The 18,839-nt window shown below is 48.6% G+C and overlaps 1 protein-coding gene across 1 annotated transcript in view; it reads left to right on the top strand.

Moving 5' to 3' along the window:
- Positions 1-2,130: 2,130 nt before the first annotated feature.
- PEDS1 (plasmanylethanolamine desaturase 1) overlaps positions 2,131-18,839 on the top strand; it is a 73,067-nt gene continuing 56,358 nt past the window's right edge. Inside the window, 2 exon segments of the mRNA XM_073607272.1 lie at positions 2,131-2,218; positions 2,221-2,430. Coding sequence (XP_073463373.1) covers positions 2,131-2,218; positions 2,221-2,430 — 298 coding nt within the window.

Here is an 18,839-nt window from a genome sequence, read left to right as displayed (position 1 = left end):
TGGGGCGGTACTGATGGGTTGGTACTGATGGGCACTGATAAGCTGTACTGATGGGCACTGATGGGGTGGTACTGATGGGCACTGATAGGCTGTACTGATGGGGGGCACTGATGGGTACTGATAGGCTGTACTGATGGGCACTGATAGGCTGTACTGATGGGCACTGATGGGGCAGTACTGATGGGGTGGTACTGATGGGCACTGAAAGTCTGTACTGATGGGGCAGTACTGATGGGCACTGATAGGCTGTACTGATGGGGGGGGCAATGATGGGTACTGATAGGCTGTACTGATGGGCACTGATGGGGCGGTACTGATGGGCACTGATGGGGCGGTACTGATAGGCTGTACTGATGGGCACTGATAGGCTGTACTGATGGGCACTGATAGGCTGTACTGATGGGCACTGATAAGCTGTACTGATGGGCACTGATGGGGCGGTACTGATGGGTTGGTACTGATGGGCACTGATAAGCTGTACTGATGGGCACTGATGGGGTGGTACTGATGGGCACTGATAGGCTGTACTGATGGGGGGCACTGATGGGTACTGATAGGCTGTACTGATGGGCACTGATGGGGTGGTACTGATGGATACTGATAGGCTGTACTGATGAGCACTGATGGGGTGGTACTGATAGGCTGTACTGATGGGCACTGATGGGGCGGTACTGATGGGCACTGATAGGCTGTCCTGATGGGCACTGATAGGGCGGTACTGATAGGCTGTACTGATGGGCACTGATGGGGCGGTACTGATGGGCACTGATAGGCTGTACTGATTTGCACTGATATGCTGTACTGATGGTGCTGTGCTGATGTGTGGTAATGAGGCTGTACTGATTGGCAGCACTGATGGGCACTGCGCTGATTATCAGTGTTGATGTCCCTTTAACACAAGCCACTTATTGTCTCTCTTCTCCTCTCCTCTCGCTGTCAACGTGAGGGAAGAAAAGCCATCTGTGATCAGCTGTCATTGGACACAGCCAATCACATGGTAAAGGGCCGCTGTGATTGGCCTTTTACCCTGATTTGTGATCAGCTGAGTCTGAAGGACTCAGCGATCACAGAGCGCGCTGCCTGATCACGGGAGGACATTCATGTACGGGCAAAGTAAGCCTGCGCTGTAGCCATCTTTAGGCTATAGAGTGGGCGGAAGACAGTTAAAGGGTAACTTTGCTTTTATGCCAAAAAAAAATAGCAAATAAAATAAAAAAAAAACATATACAATTGCTACACAAGTCATATTGTAACTAAATGCTATTAATAATGACCTTTCCTTTTCGATCTGCAGCACTTTAATTTTTTTTTTTTTTTAGTAAAAAGCAATATGGCCACCTGGAGGTACTCTGTACACAGATGGTATACAGAACGCCCCCTCCCCAGAAATATAATTTCCTGCTTGTGTGATTGGCTCACTGATTTTCCCAGAAGTCTCCACTAAAATACAAGTCCGATTTTTGGCATCCCCTGCAACAAAAATGTCATTTTTAGGTGAGATACTCCCAAAGGGAAATCACGTCTTAAGGTAAGCAGACCCTGCCACTTTCCTCATTAGAGCCCTGCAGGTGCAGCAGCTGATTGATAATGATAAAGTCGCTCCCATTAGATTCACATGGACACAGAGAAACAAACGGCTATTTCTTCAGAATAACAAAAAGGTAGAAATCTGCTACAAAGTTTGTTATAATTCCTGCAATGTACATGGATCACCCAGGGGGGGGGGGGGGTCTCAATAAAAGTGGAGTTACCCTTTAATGCATGGGTGGGTAGGGGGTGATGTGCAGCAGAACATGTCCAGCAACGGCATTGCTCAGCAGCTGATATAACCTGCCGGTCCTCTGACTCCTGGCCTGAACAGCCTCTCTCTATGGAAGGTACAGGCCCCTCCCTCCCAGCCGTGCATCCCCCATCATTCATTCCTGTGGGCGGAGCCGCCGATAAGCAGAGGAAAAGAAATGTATCAATCGCCCTGGCCGCGCGCCTTCTAAGTGACAGCTGGGCGTGGCATAGGTGGGTGTGACCGTGCCGGGTGTGTGACATTCGGGAGGGGGCGTGGCTTCTCCTCCGTCCTCGGGCAGCCGCCCACTGAGCTTCCTCACCTTCTCTCCTCCATTGGCCGCGTATCACATGCCTACCTTGCGTGGGACAGCGGTGATTGGGCAGCCTGTCAGCCTCTCCCCTCTCCATTGGCCGGAGCTTCCCGCCCCCCTTCTGACCCTCCCCCAATCGGGACGCGAGCTGCGGACGGCGCCTTCTCCGATTGGCTGGCCGGGAAGATGGCGAGAACGGCGCACGGAGGAGCCGACAGTGAGCCCCGGCTCTGCCCGATGGCCGAGAGTGACCTGGCCGAGCCCTGCAGGGAGGGCAGCCCGAGGTGGGGCCCCCAACATGCTGGGGCCCGGGAGCTGGCCGAACTCTACTCCCCAGGTGAGAGGAGACAACCCCAGGGGCCCCACCAACAGGAACACAGGAGGGGGGACAGTGTGAGAGAGGAGTGTATGAGGAGGGGGGACAGTGTGAGAGAGGAGTGTATGAGGAGGGGGGACAGTGTATGAGGAGTGTATGAGGAGGGGGGGACAGTGTGAGAGAGGAGTGTATGAGGAGGGGGGACAGTGTGAGAGAGGAGTGTATGAGGAGGGGGGACAGTGTATGAGGAGGGGGGGACAGTGTGAGAGAGGAGTGTATGAGGAGGGGGGACAGTGTATGAGGAGGGGGGACAGTGTATGAGGAGGGGGGGACAGTGTATGAGGAGGGGGGGACAGTGTGAGAGAGGAGTGTATGAGGAGGGGGGGACAGTGTGAGAGAGGAGTGTATGAGGAGGGGGGACAGTGTGTGAGAGAGGAGTGTATGAGGAGGGGGGACAGTGTGAGAGAGGAGTGTATGAGGAGGGGGGACAGTGTGAGAGAGGAGTGTATGAGGAGGGGGGACAGTGTATGAGGAGTGTATGAGGAGGGGGGGACAGTGTGAGAGAGGAGTGTATGAGGAGGGGGTACAGTGTGAGAGAGGAGTGTATGAGGGGGGACAGTGTATGAGGAGGGGGGGACAGTGTGAGAGAGGAGTGTATGAGGAGGGGGGACAGTGTGAGAGAGGAGTGTATGAGGAGGGGGGACAGTGTATGAGGAGGGGGGGACAGTGTATGAGGAGGGGGGGACAGTGTGAGAGAGGAGTGTATGAGGAGGGGGGACAGTGTGTGAGAGAGGAGTGTATGAGGAGGGGGGACAGTGTGAGAGAGGAGTGTATGAGGAGGGGGGACAGTGTATGAGGAGGGGGGACAGTGTGAGAGAGCAGTGTATGAGGAGGGGGGACAGTGTGTGAGAGAGGAGTGTATGAGGAGGGGGGACAGTGTATGAGGAGGGGGGACAGTGTATGAGGAGGGGGGGACAGTGTGAGAGAGGAGTGTATGAGGAGGGGGGACAGTGTGAGAGAGGAGTGTATGAGGAGGGGGGACAGTGTGTGAGAGGAGTGTATGAGGAGGGGGGACGGAGTGTATGAGGAGGGGGGGCAGTGTGTGAGAGGAGTGTATGAGGAGGGGGGGCAGTGTGTGAGAGAGGAGTGTATGAGGAGGGGGGGCAGTGTGTGAGAGGAGTGTATGAGGAGGGGGGGGGGCAGTGTGTGAGAGAGGAGTGTATGAGGAGGGGGGGACAGTGTGAGTGGAGTGTATGAGGAGGGGGGACAGTGTGTGAGGAGTGTATGAGGAGGGGGGACATTGTGAGAGAGGAGTGTATGAGGAGGGGGGACATTGTGAGAGAGGAGTGTATGGGGAGGGGGGACAGTGTGAGAGAGGAGTGTATGAGGAGGGGGGACATTGTGAGAGAGGAGTGTATGGGGAGGGGGGACAGTGTGAGAGAGGAGTGTATGAGGAGGGGGGGACAGTGTGAGAGAGGAGTGTATGAGGAGGGGGGGACAGTGTGAGAGAGGAGTGTATGAGGAGGGGGGGACAGTGTGAGAGAGGAGTGTATGAGGAGGGGGGGGACAGTGTGAGAGAGGAGTGTATGATGAGGGGGGGACAGTGTGTGAGAGGAGTGTATGAGGAGGGGGGGGACAGTGTGTGAGAGGAGTGTATGAGGAGGGGGGGACAGTGTGTGAGAGGAGTGTATGAGGAGGGGGGGACAGTGTGTGAGAGGAGTGTATGAGGAGGGGGGGACAGTGTGAGAGGAGTGTATGAGGAGGGGGGGACAGTGTGTGAGAGGAGTGTATGAGGAGGGGGGACAGTGTGTATGAGGAGGGGGGACAGTGTGTATGAGGAGGGGGGACAGTGTGTATGAGGAGGGGGGGACAGTGTGTGAGAGGAGTGTATGAGGAGGGGGGACGGAGTGTATGAGGAGGGGGGGACAGTGTGAGAGGAGTGTATGAGGAGGTGGGGACAGTGTGAGAGGAGTGTATGAGGAGGGGGGGACAGTGTGTGAGAGGAGTGTATGAGGAGGGGGGACATTGTGAGAGAGGAGTGTATGAGGAGGGGGGGACAGTGTGAGAGGAGTGCATGAGGAGGAGAGGACAGTGTGAGAGAAGTGCATGAGGAGGGGGGGACAGTGTGTGAGAGGAGTGTATGAGGAGGGGGGACAGTGTGTGAGAGGAGTGTATGAGGAGGGGGGACGGAGTGTATGAGGAGGGGGGGCAGTGTGTGAGAGAGGAGTGTATGAGGAGGGGGGGACAGTGTGTGAGAGAGGAGTGTATGAGGAGGGGGGGACAGTGTGTGAGAGAGGAGTGTATGAGGAGGGGGGGGACAGTGTGAGTGGAGTGTATGAGGAGGGGGGGGACAGTGTGAGTGGAGTGTATGAGGAGGGGGGACAGTGTGTGAGGAGTGTATGAGGAGGGGGGACAGTGTGTGAGGAGTGTATGAGGAGGGGGGACAGTGTGTGAGGAGTGTATGAGGAGGGGGGACAGTGTGTGAGAGGAGTGTATGGGGAGGGGGGACATTGTGAGAGAGGAGTGTATGGGGAGGGGGGACATTGTGAGAGAGGAGGGTATGGGGAGGGGGGACAGTGTGAGAGAGGAGTGTATGAGGAGGGGGGGACAGTGTGAGAGAGGAGTGTATGAGGAGGGGGGGACAGTGTGTGAGAGGAGTGTATGAGGAGGGGGGGACAGTGTGTGAGAGGAGTGTATGAGGAGGGGGGACAGTGTGTGAGAGGAGTGTATGAGGAGGGGGGACAGTGTGAGAGAGGAGTGTATGAGGAGGGGGGGACAGTGTGACAGGAGTGTATGAGGAAGGGGGGACAGTGTGACAGGAGTGTAATAGGAGGGGGGGGACAGTGTGTGAGAGGAGTGTATGAGGAGGGGGGACAGTGTGTGAGAGGAGTGTATGAGGAGGGGGGGACAGTGTGTGAGAGGAGTGTATGAGGAGGGGGGGGACATTGTGAGAGAGGAGTGTATGAGGAGGGGGGGGACATTGTGAGAGAGGAGTGTATGAGGAGGGGGGGGACAGTGTGTGAGAGGAGTGTATGAGGAGGGGGGGGACATTGTGAGAGAGGAGTGTATGAGGAGGGGGGGGGACAGTGTGTGAGAGGAGTGTATGAGGAGGGGGGGGACATTGTGAGAGAGGAGTGTATGAGGAGGGGGGGGACAGTGTGTGAGAGGAGTGTATGAGGAGGGGGGGGGCAGTGTATGAGGAGGGGGGACACTGGGAGGAATGCCTGACTCTCCTTGTCCCAGCAATAGATGTTCCCCTTCTGATGTGTTCTACAATATTAGGACTGGCATAGAGATGTTTGTTGCTATGAGAAGCATTTATAGTTTCCATGGAAACCTATCAGTTGTCATTATATTGATCGTTTCCCATGCTGAGTGTATCCTCCATGTGATCGCTCCTTTCTATCCGTGTTATTGGCTGTCTGCACCAATCACAGCCAATATTCTCTTATCTGTGATTGTTATATTGGTGAAGTCTGATATGATTATCTGTAGTAGATCAGAAAATATGACTCTCCCGTATGATAATGAGATATAATGATTATGTGATGGGTGGGGGATCCCGTGTGAGGACAGAGCGTACCTCGGTGATTGCGATGTTGGTGGGGGTGGGGTGTACATTGTGTTGGGAATGTGGGTGCCGTCCGCTGTACAGAATGTAGACGGACAGGTTAGTTATATGACTGCAAACATCACCCGCAATAAGGAATCTGATAACCCGCATTCCAGGGATAGGAGAAGACCTGTCATGGAATTACATTCACCCGTCTTCACCTTTCCACTACTGGGATGTAGCTCTAGCAACTTCTGTTCCTTTCCTGATTGCTTTTTATATCATTAGAACATCATCAGTGTGTTTTTATTTTTTTTTGTGATCCATGCCAAAACAGAGGCTATAACTCAAGATAAAATATCCAACTTTGAGAATATACAGAATCCCTGGGTGACTCACTTTTTGCTTTCCAATTTGGATGCTTCCCTACTAAGACCTATCGGTAATCTCGTTTATTTTCCTTTATTTTCCTCCTGTGTCCCCATCGGGGAAATATCCCCTCACTTCCTGTCTGCCTCAGTACCTGATCGCAGAGGAGCTTGCACTCTAATTCCCTCTCCGCAGGTATACAGGGACTTGCTCTAGGGCCAGTTAAGATAAAAATCAAAGTAATCGATCTGTGAGATTGTGAAATGTGAATATATATCAGCAGTTTCCTCTTATTCTGGTGATACCTGGACAGTTCTGATGTAAACACTGCCTGAGTTATATTTGTATCGTACATAATTGCCTTTTTACATTTTATTTTTTCATACAGTATATTACTCGTTTCCCACTTTCTTTTATCTCTTGTTACATTTGTATGCAGCTCATCTCCTGCAGCTTTTTTGCAGCCACTTTTTGTCTACATGCAACCACGGCATTGGCTGCATGGCATTTCTTAGTCTCTGTTCACACCATGCAGCTGTGACGGAACGCTCGATTGTTTGTTTTTTTTGTTTTTTTTTGCTCGTCGCTTGCAGGTCAGCACATTCATTTTAATGGGATGCCCTGCACCGTTTTTTTTTTTTTTTTTTTTTTCAAAATTGCACCACAATAAACCGCATGGTGCCACAGCAGTGGGCGTTTTGTGCGAAAATGCATGCATTAGATGTGCGGGGGATGCCATTAACAACTAATGGCACCGCGGCGTGTCGGCTAGAGGGCAGCGCATTTCTGCGTGTGTCGGGAAAGTGTGAACACCAGCCTCAGGGCGACTTTACTGATGGTGGCAACTGTGGACTGTGCCTGCGGAATGTGCGATAAAAGGCCTTATTGGAGTCTCCATGTGACGGGGTGACAACATAAGGAGCGGTGTGGGGAGAGGGAGAGAGCGTTGTCTCATTATGACAGGAAGTGCTTGTACAATGACCCACATGGCAGGATAACCAGGGATTATTTTAACCACTTCAATACCGGGCACTTTTGCCCCCTTCCTGCCCAGACCAATTTTCAGCTTTCAGCGCCATCACATTTTTAATGACAATTGAACGGTCATACAACACTGTATTCATGACATTTTTATCTTTTTTTTTTTGTTTTTTTTTTTTTTTGTTTTTTTATTATTATTATTATATTTTATTATTATATATATTTTTGTAAACATGACAATTTTTTAATTATTTTGTTATTATTTTTTTGTTTTCATTACATTTTTATGTTTTTTTTTAATTTTTTTATAAATATATAAATTATTATATTATATATATTTATAATTTTTTTTTTTTTTTTTTTTTTTTTTTTAGGCATATCTTTCTTTTGGTGGTATTTAATCATTACTTTTTTTATTCTTTGCTAAAAAAAAAAAAATAAAAAGACCAGGAAAAAAAAAAATTCTTAGTTTCTGTCAAAAAAAATTTGTAAATAAGTAATTTTTCTCCACCACTGATGGGGCGCCACTGATAGGTGGCACTGAAAGGCAGCACAGCGATGGGCACTGATGGGGCTGCACTGATAATTGGTGCCCTGATTATCTATATACAGGTCTCCCCTGTGAGGAAATGCTGCTTATCGGCTCTCCTCATACGCGGTCCGTGTGAGGCGAGGAGAGCCCGATAACTGGCATTTCTGTCTTCACATGTGATCAGCTGTGATTGGACACAGCTGAACACACAGGTAAAGAGCCGTAATATTGGTTCTTCACCGAGATCGGGGTTGGGTCAGTGTCCCAGGGACACAGCGTGGCCGCGGTGAGACTTGCGCGACATCATAAGACAGTAGCTGTATTTAGGTTTTGTGCTGCTCTAGGCCTGGCAAAACTCGTGCACCGCCTAATTTAAATATGACCCACCCTTTCCTGTCGAGGCCACACCCCTTGCTGTTTAAGACCCGCCCTGAAATTTTCGAGTGGGGACACTAGTTCTGAGGGCCGGGGGGGCGCAATGTATTCCCTTAATTTGCATAGATTTCCTCTCACTTCCTGTTTAGCTATGGGGCAGGAAGTGAAGGGAAATCTCTGCAATGGGACAGGGATGGTAAAAAATAAACAGCGCAAGCTGGCGGGGACTCTTTCCTTTCTGCCCTAGGCCTGGGCCTTGTCTGCCTAGGCCAGGATACAGCGTTGGTCCCAGAACGAGAGAGCGTACCGCCCGCCGTCGTTGGTCTATACTGTGGGTGGGAGGTGGTTAAAGGCTATTCTCACGTTTTTTGCAAAAAAAACAAAAAAAAAGTTCATAAGATGATGTTATACCGAATAAATAGATACCTAACATGTCAAATGACGGTTGCGGGGTGGTTCTATTGTTCTGGGACAACGTCATATGACGCTGTCCCACTCTCACCACGCTGTGTCCCCGGGACACAGGGGCATCCCCGATCTCGGTAAAGAGCTGATAACGCTGCTCTTTACCCATGTGATCAGCTGTGTCCAATCACAGCTGATCACATGGAAGTGCTGGTTATCGGCTTTTTTCTCCTCACACTGACAGCGTGTGAGGAGAGGAGAGCCGATCAGCTGCATTTCCTCACAGGGGAGACTTGCACTGATCATCAGTGATGCCAGTCAGTGCTGCATATTAGTGCCCCCTCATCAGTAACTATCGATGCCAATCAGTGCTGCATATTATATTAGTGCCTCCTCATTGCCACCTCATCAGTGCCCATCAGTGAAGGAGAAAAATTACTTAAGTTTTTTTTAAATTTTTTTTTTTAGTTTCTGGTAGAAAATTATTTTTATTTTTTCAAAATATTCGGGTTTTTTTTCGTTTAGCAAAAAAAAAAAGCCCCAGGGGCGATTGAATACCACCAAAAGAAAGCTCTATCTGTTGATAACAATAAAAATGTTTGCTTGGGTACAGTGCTGCATGACCGCGCGATTGTCATTGAAAGTGCGACAGCGCTGAAAGCTGAAAATTTGGCCTGGGCAGGAAGGGGGTAAAAGTGCCCGGTATTGAAGCCATTAAAATTGCACACACTTGTGGAACGGTGCCAAACTTTGGTACTTAAACATCTCCATGGGCAACGCTTAAAATTTTTTTGACGGGTTACCAGTTTAGAGTTAAGAGAGGAGGAGGAATTATTGCTCTTGTTCTACCGTTTGCGGCGATACCTCACATGTGGGCGCAACCTACGTATGCGTTCGCTTCTGTGTGCGGGCACAAGGGGACATGTGAAAGATATACCTGTGCTCAAATCCCAGTAGCTTCTACAAGTATTTAAACTATCAGGTGCTAAAGGGGGGGGGGGTGTGATCACATATTAACATGGGACAGTGGCGCTATAATTTTTATTTATTTTTATTATTACACTTGTCCCTTTGTATAATTTAATTTTTTTTTTTTTTTTTTTTTTTTTATCACTTTTATTCCTCTTACAAGAAATATAAACATCCCTTGTAAGAGGAGTAATACATGACAGGTCCTCCTTTTATGGAAAGATCTGGGGTCAGGAAGACCCCAGTTATCTCCTCTACCCTGGAAAGTATGTGATCAAAAAAGAAACATCGACCTCTGGTTTCCAGGGGAAAAAATGGCAGTGTTTACATCTGACGGAGCCAGAAGTCATGACGTCTCTTCCGGCATCCTAGGGTCATAGAGATGGCCTGAGAAAATCCGCTCAACGACCAGCTCTATGGTAATCCTCCGCCGGATCTTCGGCTTCCTGATCACACGGGGGAGTCCCATGTGATCGTGCGGGCCCCTCCCGCTGCCTGTAAAAGCAATCCAGCGGCTATGTAGTGTAGCCACTAGGATGACCTTTACATTAGAGGGAATTGCTGGCTGAAAACAAAGCTGTCTGATGCCTGTAGCTGCACCCATTATCCAGATATCTCCACTTCAACCCAAGTACGTCCTATGACCTCCTACAGGCGGGAAGTGGTATGTCAGGCCAAAAACTTCTTACTAGTTTTGGATAGAGTGGGGTAGGGATTAGCGCTCCTGTTGTTGTTCAGGATTCTCTGATAGAGAGATTTACCCTGACTTGCTGACAACCTTTTCACCAGACAGGAAGAGAGCAAAAATATGCAAAAAAAAAAAAAGACACGTACGGTAGACCTTGTACGATTCTGGCCAAAATGAGAATCACAATTTTTAATATTTTTTTTTTGCTTAGAATAAAAAGATCATGATTCTCGCGGCGTAAAATCTTTCACATTATATAAAAAAATTGGGCTAACTTTACTGATTAGTTTTTATTCATTAAAGTGTATTTTTTTCCCCCAAAAATTACACAATACAAATACAATGTGTGACATAAAATATTGCATCAACCACCATTTTATTCTCTAGGGTCTCTGCTAAAATATATATTTGGGGGTTCTAAGTAATTTTCTAGCAAAAGAAAATGATTTTAACGTGAAACCAACAAGCGTCAGAAAAGGGTTTAGTGTTTAAGTGGTTAAACTTCCCTCATTTACACACCAAAGTGTATTCCTTTGATCTAAAGAAAACACGTTACAATGTTTATGCTTAAGTTCTACTGCTAAAGAATGTTGTGATTCTTGGCAGACTGCCCTGGTTTTTTTTTTTGGTTTTTTTTTAGCCCGCGGCTTTTGCGGCCTACTGGGCTGCGTTTTTGTACCTATTGGGCCGCGGCTTCTGCGCCCTCCTGGATCTGCGCCACTGTGCGGCGCCCCGCTCTGTGCCCCTTGTGAGGGTCCCCGGTCTGCGCCCCCCTGTTCTCCGCGGGGGGAGGGGGGGATGTGTAAGCTCCGTTGCTGCAGAGTGTGGTTGTTATGGTTCCCATGTCGGGAACAGTTTAAGGCCCTGACCTGCCTTGTGTGGGTACAGAAGGTCAGGATGGTGTTTACGCATTCCATTATGTGCCAGACTCCAGCACTTCCTCTGTTTTGCTGTGGGTGTGGCGCATGATCAGCGCATAGTCTGGCCACCACTCCTCAGGTATTCGCGAGACGTTGGCCCCGGATCGGGCGTGGCTGCATCTATGGGGGTTTGTGGTCCTGGCTGCCTGGACAGTCTTCTTCTGCCACTACCCCGAGGGGCAATGTAATTTCTATTCAGACCTTGACTGATTTCAGTAGTCGTCTATACTATCTGAAGTCTGCTTGGGCCCTTCCAGAATGTTGGATTATCTAAGCCCGAGCTTCAGCTCTGGCCAGCACGTTTCCTTCTCTTGGACAAACTCCAAACGCATGCTACATATTTTTTTTTTTTTTTCTGTCTGGCAGGTAGGCCCTCTGTGGACCTGCGCGTGGGTGTTGGGTCTGAGAGTTTCTACCTTTTTGAAACAATTCCATTTGCGCAGTCCCATACAAGCTTCCTTCGGGGAGATCCTGGCATGAGACAAATGCCCAAGGTCTCGGGACAATTGGATTCGGCTGAGTTATGAAACCAGGGTTCCCTGGTCTGGTGGCTCGCTCTCCGGTTCTTCGGCGGGATAAATCCTTTCTCGCCTTGTATTAAACAGGGTGACCTCCAATGCCAGTCGGTCCGGGCAGGATGTCCTGGGACTGAGCTCTGCTCAGGGTCATTGTACGCTGGTGGAATCCGGACTACCAGGTAATATCCTGGAACTTTGAGCGATCAGGCTAAGTCTGGATCACGGACGGATCGATTTCGGGGGCTCCCGGTACGGTTCTAGTCGGACAAGGCAACCACGATGGCTTATGCCCTTCGCCAGGGCAGGTCAAATAGGCTGTGGCGGCCCTGGCTGTTGCCAGTATTTCCCAGTGGGCAGAACGTTTCATCCGGCCCTTTTCCGGTGTATGCATTCCAGGAGTGGAATGCTGACAGGCGGATACCTCAGTTAGCGAGGGTTGGACCACGGATGGGCCCTTCTCCAGGCCTTGTTTTTTCCCGCTGGGATATTCATGAGGTCCTGGTTCAACTGGACAGTACCAAGGTTTCTGGTAGTTTTATGGGTTGCTTCTGTTCAGCTTCTGTTGTGGCTTTTACGCAGGATCATGGCTGCCGAGGTTCTGGTCATTCTATTATCCCCGGATGGGTCCAGACGGTCTGGGTACGCTGACTGGGTATGCCGGTCGCCGGCGTTTCTTGTCGACTGCCTCTCAGGAAGGGTCTATGGTCCCAGGGCCGTTCTTCCATCCTGCCTTAGAGTCACTGGTTTTAACGGCCTGGCTGTGTTGAGCCAGGTACGGCAGTTCCGACACTGTTGATGGCTAGGGAGTCTAACTTTTAGGAGATTTTAACCTCCGGGTGTGGAGAGCACATATATCCTGGTGTGAATCAATGGGCATTCATCCTTGTTCTTTCTAGGTAGCTCCAATTCCAACCCCCATTTACAGGGGGTTTAGCAGGAATGTGCCTCGAGTACCATCAAGGCCCAGGTGTCAGCCTGGGTGGTCGTCTTCAGCATCCCCTGGGCTCGCGCTCCCTGGTGCGTACCCTTTTTTTTTTTTTTTTTTTTTATTTAAGGGATTAGACGTCTGTTTCCACCGGTGCATTTTTTTTTCTACCGCCGTGGGATCTGAACTTGGTGTTTTCAGTTCTCCAGGACCTGCTCTCTCTCTCAAAATATCGGGAGATTCCACTGTTTACTCTGTCTTGGAGGGTGGCCTCTTGGCTTTCACCTCTGCTCATAGGGTTGCGTTATCCTCTCGTTCACCTTACCCAGGTTTAGGCGGTGCTTAGCCCTTTTCTATAGTTCCCGTCCCTGGGTTTCCATTTGAACAAGGACATTGTTTTTCCTTTCTTGTGCCCCTGGCAACACATTCCAAAGAATTTTACCTTTATCTGCCCGGGATGTGGTTTGGGGGTTTTGGTTGTATTTGCCAGCCACTGAGTCTTTTGGAGGTCAGGCTCTCTGTACTCACGGACAGGCCAAGAAAGGGGCTGTCTGCTTCTTCTGCGACCTTCTTCTGGATGGATCAGCCAGATGATGTCTCTGGGCTATTCTGTCAGGAATCGGGTCCCTGCTTTCCCTGTTACGGCGCATTCTTCTCGGGCGCCTAGTGTGTCTAGGGCCTTCTGTCTTCAGGTGTTCATGGCTTATTTTTCACAAGTGCTACGAAGTGGATGGGTTGGCATCTGCGGGTGCCTTTTTTTTTTTTTTTTTTATTTGGCCGCAAGCTTTTTGCAGGCTGCTGTTAAGGGGGTCTAATCTCTCCTTGAAGTGGTATCGTTCAGGTTGGGTTCCAGCTTGTCCTGTGTGAAGCTCCTGTTACCTGGTTGGCTTTTGTGTTGGCCTTGGGATTTTTCGCTGTCCCACCCCTCATGCTCAGCACTGCTTTGGGACGTCCCTACCGTTCTGAATAAAGAAGGCTGTGTCTCTGTCAATGAACGAATGAGAAAATAGGATTTTTTTTTTTTACTTAAAAATCCGTTTCTGAGTTCATTGACAGACACAGCACCCACCCCTCTATGGATTTTTTTATTTCATTTATCCAAAACTTTAAAAAAAAAAAAAAAAAAAATAGTTTTGTCTGGACGTACGCTTCAAAGTGACCCCACCACCTGAGGCTCATTTTGGGAGGTGAATGGACTCTACTTTTCAGTGGCACGCACATTGAAAACCTGCTAGCTGGCTGCTTCAGGTAGGTGTGGAATGGCTAAACACCCCCCCTGCTGCCCACAGTGGTTTACCTACCCCCCTCCCCATACAAATGAGCTGTTGGGAGGAACTACGTTGTGCTGCAGGGGGGAGCAGGTATTGCGCACACATCCCCAGGTTTGGAAAACATGCAGTAGCCGAGGAGCAGGTTTACTAATCTTTACTAATAGCATGTTGGGTAAAGTTATCAGCAAATGTTTGTGTGATGAGTAAATCAATAGATGTCTGTGTGTTGTGTAATTTAGCAGGTACTCTGCCTCTAGTCATGGTGTCCTTAAATGACAGAAGAAATGACTGTGTCACCTTTGATAATGAGTGCGTGTTGAACACATGACGATTGTGTGATACACACACGGTGCGTGTTTACTCATATCATCGGGCTGTGGTGTGATTTTAGAACTGAGAACTCCCTCGCCATTAACCCGACTTCTTCTTTCACATCTCTGACAGCTAGCTGTGCATTACTGCACGTCGGACTTCACTGATGGACCCCCCCGATAAATCTCCTCGTGTTCCCTTTGTGTCACCACTAACAGAATTACAGGGTCCTCTATCCTGTTGCTGCATTTTGAGTGCTTGCGATGCTTTCCAGCTAGTCCTTCCTTCCATAGGGATGAATGATCTCCCCCCCCCCCCCCCCCCATGTAAAACCCACCATGGGTGCCTTTTTAAGGCTGGTTTCACACGGGCTGTCAGATCAGGTCTGCCTGTCAGTTTTTCAGGCGGACCGTACCGGACCATAAATGGCTCTCTATGCAGTGTGCGGATGTCAGCCGCCGGCATTCAATCCGATCCTGCCACCAAAAACATTGGATCCGATGACAGTCTGATGGAATCGGACAGGCGGGTCCGTTTCCATCTAGCAGCCCCATAGAGAACAGGCAGATGCGCATTACAGAGAACGCCCGCGTGAGACCAGCCTTACAGTAAGTGGAAAATGCACCCCCCTTCCTTGAGAAAGGGAAAATACATTAAACCCTTTCGCTGCCAGAGGTGTTTTTGCAGTATATACACTATATAACCAAAAGTATTGGGGCGCCTGCCTTGTGATCAGGCAAACCTTCCCATCCCCCAGGCGTAATAGCTCAGCTATTGGCTCACAGGGATGGTGGGATCCCCTCATAATGGGCACAGTCCCCAGAGGCGCAGTACAGGAACATCACCCTATATACACACACTATATAACCAAAAGTATTGGGACACCTGCCTTAACATGCACATAAACTTTAATGGCATCCCAGTCTTGGTCCATAGGCTTCAATATTGAGTTGGCCCACCCCTTGCAGCTATAACAGCTTCAACTCTTCTGGGAAGGCTGTCCACAAGGTTTAGGAGTGTGTCTATGGGAATGTTTGATCATTCTTCCAGAAGCACATTTGTGTGGTCAGGCACTGGACGAGAAGGCCTGATTTGCAGTCTCCGCTTTAATTCATCCCAAAGGTGTTCTATCGGGTTAAGGTCAGGATTCTGTGCAGGCCAGTCAAGTTCCTCCACCCCAAACTCACTCATCCATGTCTTTATGGGACCTTGTGTGTGCACTGGTGCGCAGTCATGTTGGAACAGGATGGGGCCGTCCCCAAACTGTTCCCACAAAGTTGGGAGCTTGAAATTTGTCCAAAATGTCTTGGTATGCTGACGCCTTAAGTGTTCCCTTCACTGGAACTAAAAGACCAAGCCCAACCCCTGAGAAACAACCCCACACCATAATCCCCCCCAGCAAAGAATTCCCAGAAGAGTTGAAGCTCTTATAGCTGCAAAGGGTGGGCCAACTTAGTATTTAAGACTAAGACTGGGATGCAATTAAAGTTCATGTAAAGGCAGGCGTCCCAATACTCTTGGTAATATAGTGTATATATTTTTTTTTTTATGCACTCATTAAAAAAAAAAATAGCTTTAGGGCTGGTTCACACCACAAAAACGCAATCCAGATCTGTTCCAGATGCATTCCAAATGCTTTTTTCCTGGTCTTTTTTCGCTGTACTGGGGTCTGGTGTGTTTTTTATAGGGGTCGACCGATTATCGGTGCGGCCGATTTGTGGCAGCCAATAGTCACTTTTTTTTTTTTTTTTTTTTTTTTTTTTTTAATATCGGTCACAAACTTACCGATTTATTGCTTCAAGGGGTTATACCGGGGTGGTAGCTGCAGGCATCACCCCGCTACCGTTCTTTAGAGCGGATGGTCAGCTTTCTTGTGATAACCGGTGCGGCTCAACAGCCACTCAGCTGTTATTACAAGCAGCGGAAGGGGACACCCCACCACCTTCCGCCGCTCCGCCCGGGTCTCCCGTCCCACTGGTAGGCCCGAGCAAGATCGGCTATGTTCGGGTCTCGGACCTAGTAACCCGGAAGCGACGTCATGATACTTCCGGGTAGGGGACGTGCGCATCACCCGGCTACCTCCGATCTGTTTCCAGTAAAAACCAACGGAAGGGGATTTGTTCCCTTCGGTCTAGCCGGATTGCATCGGAGGGCAGTTGGTGTACATGGAAAGCCGGTCTGCGTGCATCTCATTGTCCATAGAGTAGAGCGGACTGTGTCTGTCTCTGCTCTGCAGAAGTGGAGTGGACATAGACCTGTCCTCCGCCAGGGGGACAGATCCCCTGCTGAGCAAAACCGGATCCGGACCATGTGAGAGAGGCCTAAAGGTCAAAAAAAGCCCCTTTTCAAGGTCAAAAAAGTTTTGTTTTTTTTTTGTGGAATTCTTTATTGAAATATTCTTCTTTATTGAAATATATGTTGTATTATACAAACCAAGACAGAGGTATTGCATGATACAAATACTTAAGTAGGCTGATAGCATGAACATCATTAGAACTACAAAGACAGCTTAACAAATAGAAGCATACAAAATACAATTCTAAACAAAACTGAGAGGACGCAGTGGTAGCCATCTCCAAATTTCCAACCTATACAGAAGAGCCCTAACTTAGTAAGTCAACCTTGTTGAATATAAAGTGAGAAAGAAATATCAGGGTCAAGAGAGATCCCCCGGTGGCCAGTATTACCCAGTAAGGGAGCAAGGACTAAAAAACAGGTTTAGGTACATAATAAACGCAAAGAAACTGTTGGTTTCATGCCTCCTGATGAAGCTAATTTTGGCGAAACGCATCAACATATTAAGACCTTCTTACCACATTGGAATCGCCAAACATGAGTATTACCTTTTTGATGTAGATCAGGGGTGGGCAACCTCGGCACTCCAGCTGTTGTGAAACTACAAATCCCATCATGCCTGTGATTTGTCAGGGTCTTGCAATGTCTCATGGGACTTGTAGTGTTTCAAAACAGCTGGAGGGCTGAGGTTGCCTACCCCTGATGTAGCTAAACAGTCAGTCCGATGAGCACTATATATTTGGTTTTTATTACAAGAAATTTTTCTGTCTTGTTTTTAAAAAAAAATTGCAAATGAGAAGTTTCCAAACTAAATGGGAAAATACATAAAGAGGGAGCAACGGGAAGGGAGGGGTTTGGTGAGGGAGGGACGCAGAAAGTACAATAGTAACAAGCGCGGAAGGGAGAGACAAGGGCACAGGCCCCTTGTTCTTTTTTTAAGCTTCAAACTAAACTAAATATTGGTAGAAAGGTTTAAGGATGGGATTTTGTAGGTGCAAAACTGTTGATACGCATGCTACTTTTACAATAGCAAGTTTTTTATTTACGCGAATTGTTAAAGGGGTTGTAAAGGTAAAAATTTTTTCACCTTAATGCATTCTATACATTAAGGTGAAAAAACTTTTGACAATACCGTCGCCCCCAGCCCCCCCGTTTTACTTACCTGACGCCTCGAATCTTCGCTGCTCGTTCTCGTCATCTTCATTGCAGCTCAGCCTGGTCGCTGATTGGCTGCAGTGGATGGATTGAAAGCAGCGCAGCCATTGGCTCGCGCTGCTGTCAATCACATCCGATGACGCGGCGCGCCGGGGGGCGGGGCCGAGTGATACAGCGAGCGGCTATAGCCGCCGGCTGTATCACGGGAGCGCGCCCGCAAGCACTCACCACCATGCGAGGGAGCTCGCATTAAGGTGGTTAATGCTTGCGGGGAGGAGCTGAAACAGCCGCCGAGGGACCCCAGAAGACCAGGTTCGGGGCCACTCTGTGCAGAACGAGCTGCACAGTGAAGGTAAGTATAACATGTTTGTTATTTAAAAAAAAAAAAAAAATCTTACCTTTACAACCCCTTTAAATTGTTAAAATGGTACATTGGTTTGGCAGTGTAATACATGTGTGGCAGATAAAAAAACAGATTCCTGTACATATCTTCTACATGTTTCGCCGTCCTGGCTTCATCAGGGGGTACATGTAAAGGATACTACTAAACAAAATAAAATATGCAAAAGTTAAAAAAAAAAAACAACAACAAAAAAAAAAACGATAAATTGAAATCTACAGTAATAATTCTATTGGGCATTCTGTACAGTCAAACCCACCGGGTGAGCACAGGTCCCATGGAGTCTTGATCCACACAGGTGTGATCAGACACAACTGAAAACCGTAGGATATCAGATGTTGAGCATCTTGGAGCTTCAAAACTCTCCGGTGTGAAGGAGGCCTTAGGCACCTCATCTCATATCACCTTACAATCCTCCTTCCTATCCAGCCGGTACGAAGGTTCCTAATAAACATCGATATCTGCCCAGGTCACTTTTTTCATCCTCCGTAATGGTATATTTTCCTCCTCCTTTTTTACTGTTCTTCCCAGTGGGGATGTAGTAAAGGACTGAGCATGCTAATAGCTATGCATAATTTAATGAAGCAGACATGTATACTTCATGCTGGCATACAAGAGGTTAAGCTGTGCGCGCTCGGACATTAACGAGCAGTTTGCTCATAAATGAATCATTCAGATCCTGTTTTTGTTGGAAAACCTCTGTGCAAGTGGGCGCCAATCTGGGAAGGAAGAGCTTACCGCGTGTGCTAAGTGCGGCAGCTT

This window comes from Aquarana catesbeiana, linkage group LG12 (genome assembly GCF_042186555.1).
Source record: "Aquarana catesbeiana isolate 2022-GZ linkage group LG12, ASM4218655v1, whole genome shotgun sequence".
NCBI classification, from domain to species: Eukaryota; Metazoa; Chordata; class Amphibia; order Anura; family Ranidae; genus Aquarana; species Aquarana catesbeiana.
The sequence above is the reverse complement of the archived record's forward strand: the minus strand, read 5'-3'. Positions and strand labels throughout refer to the sequence as shown.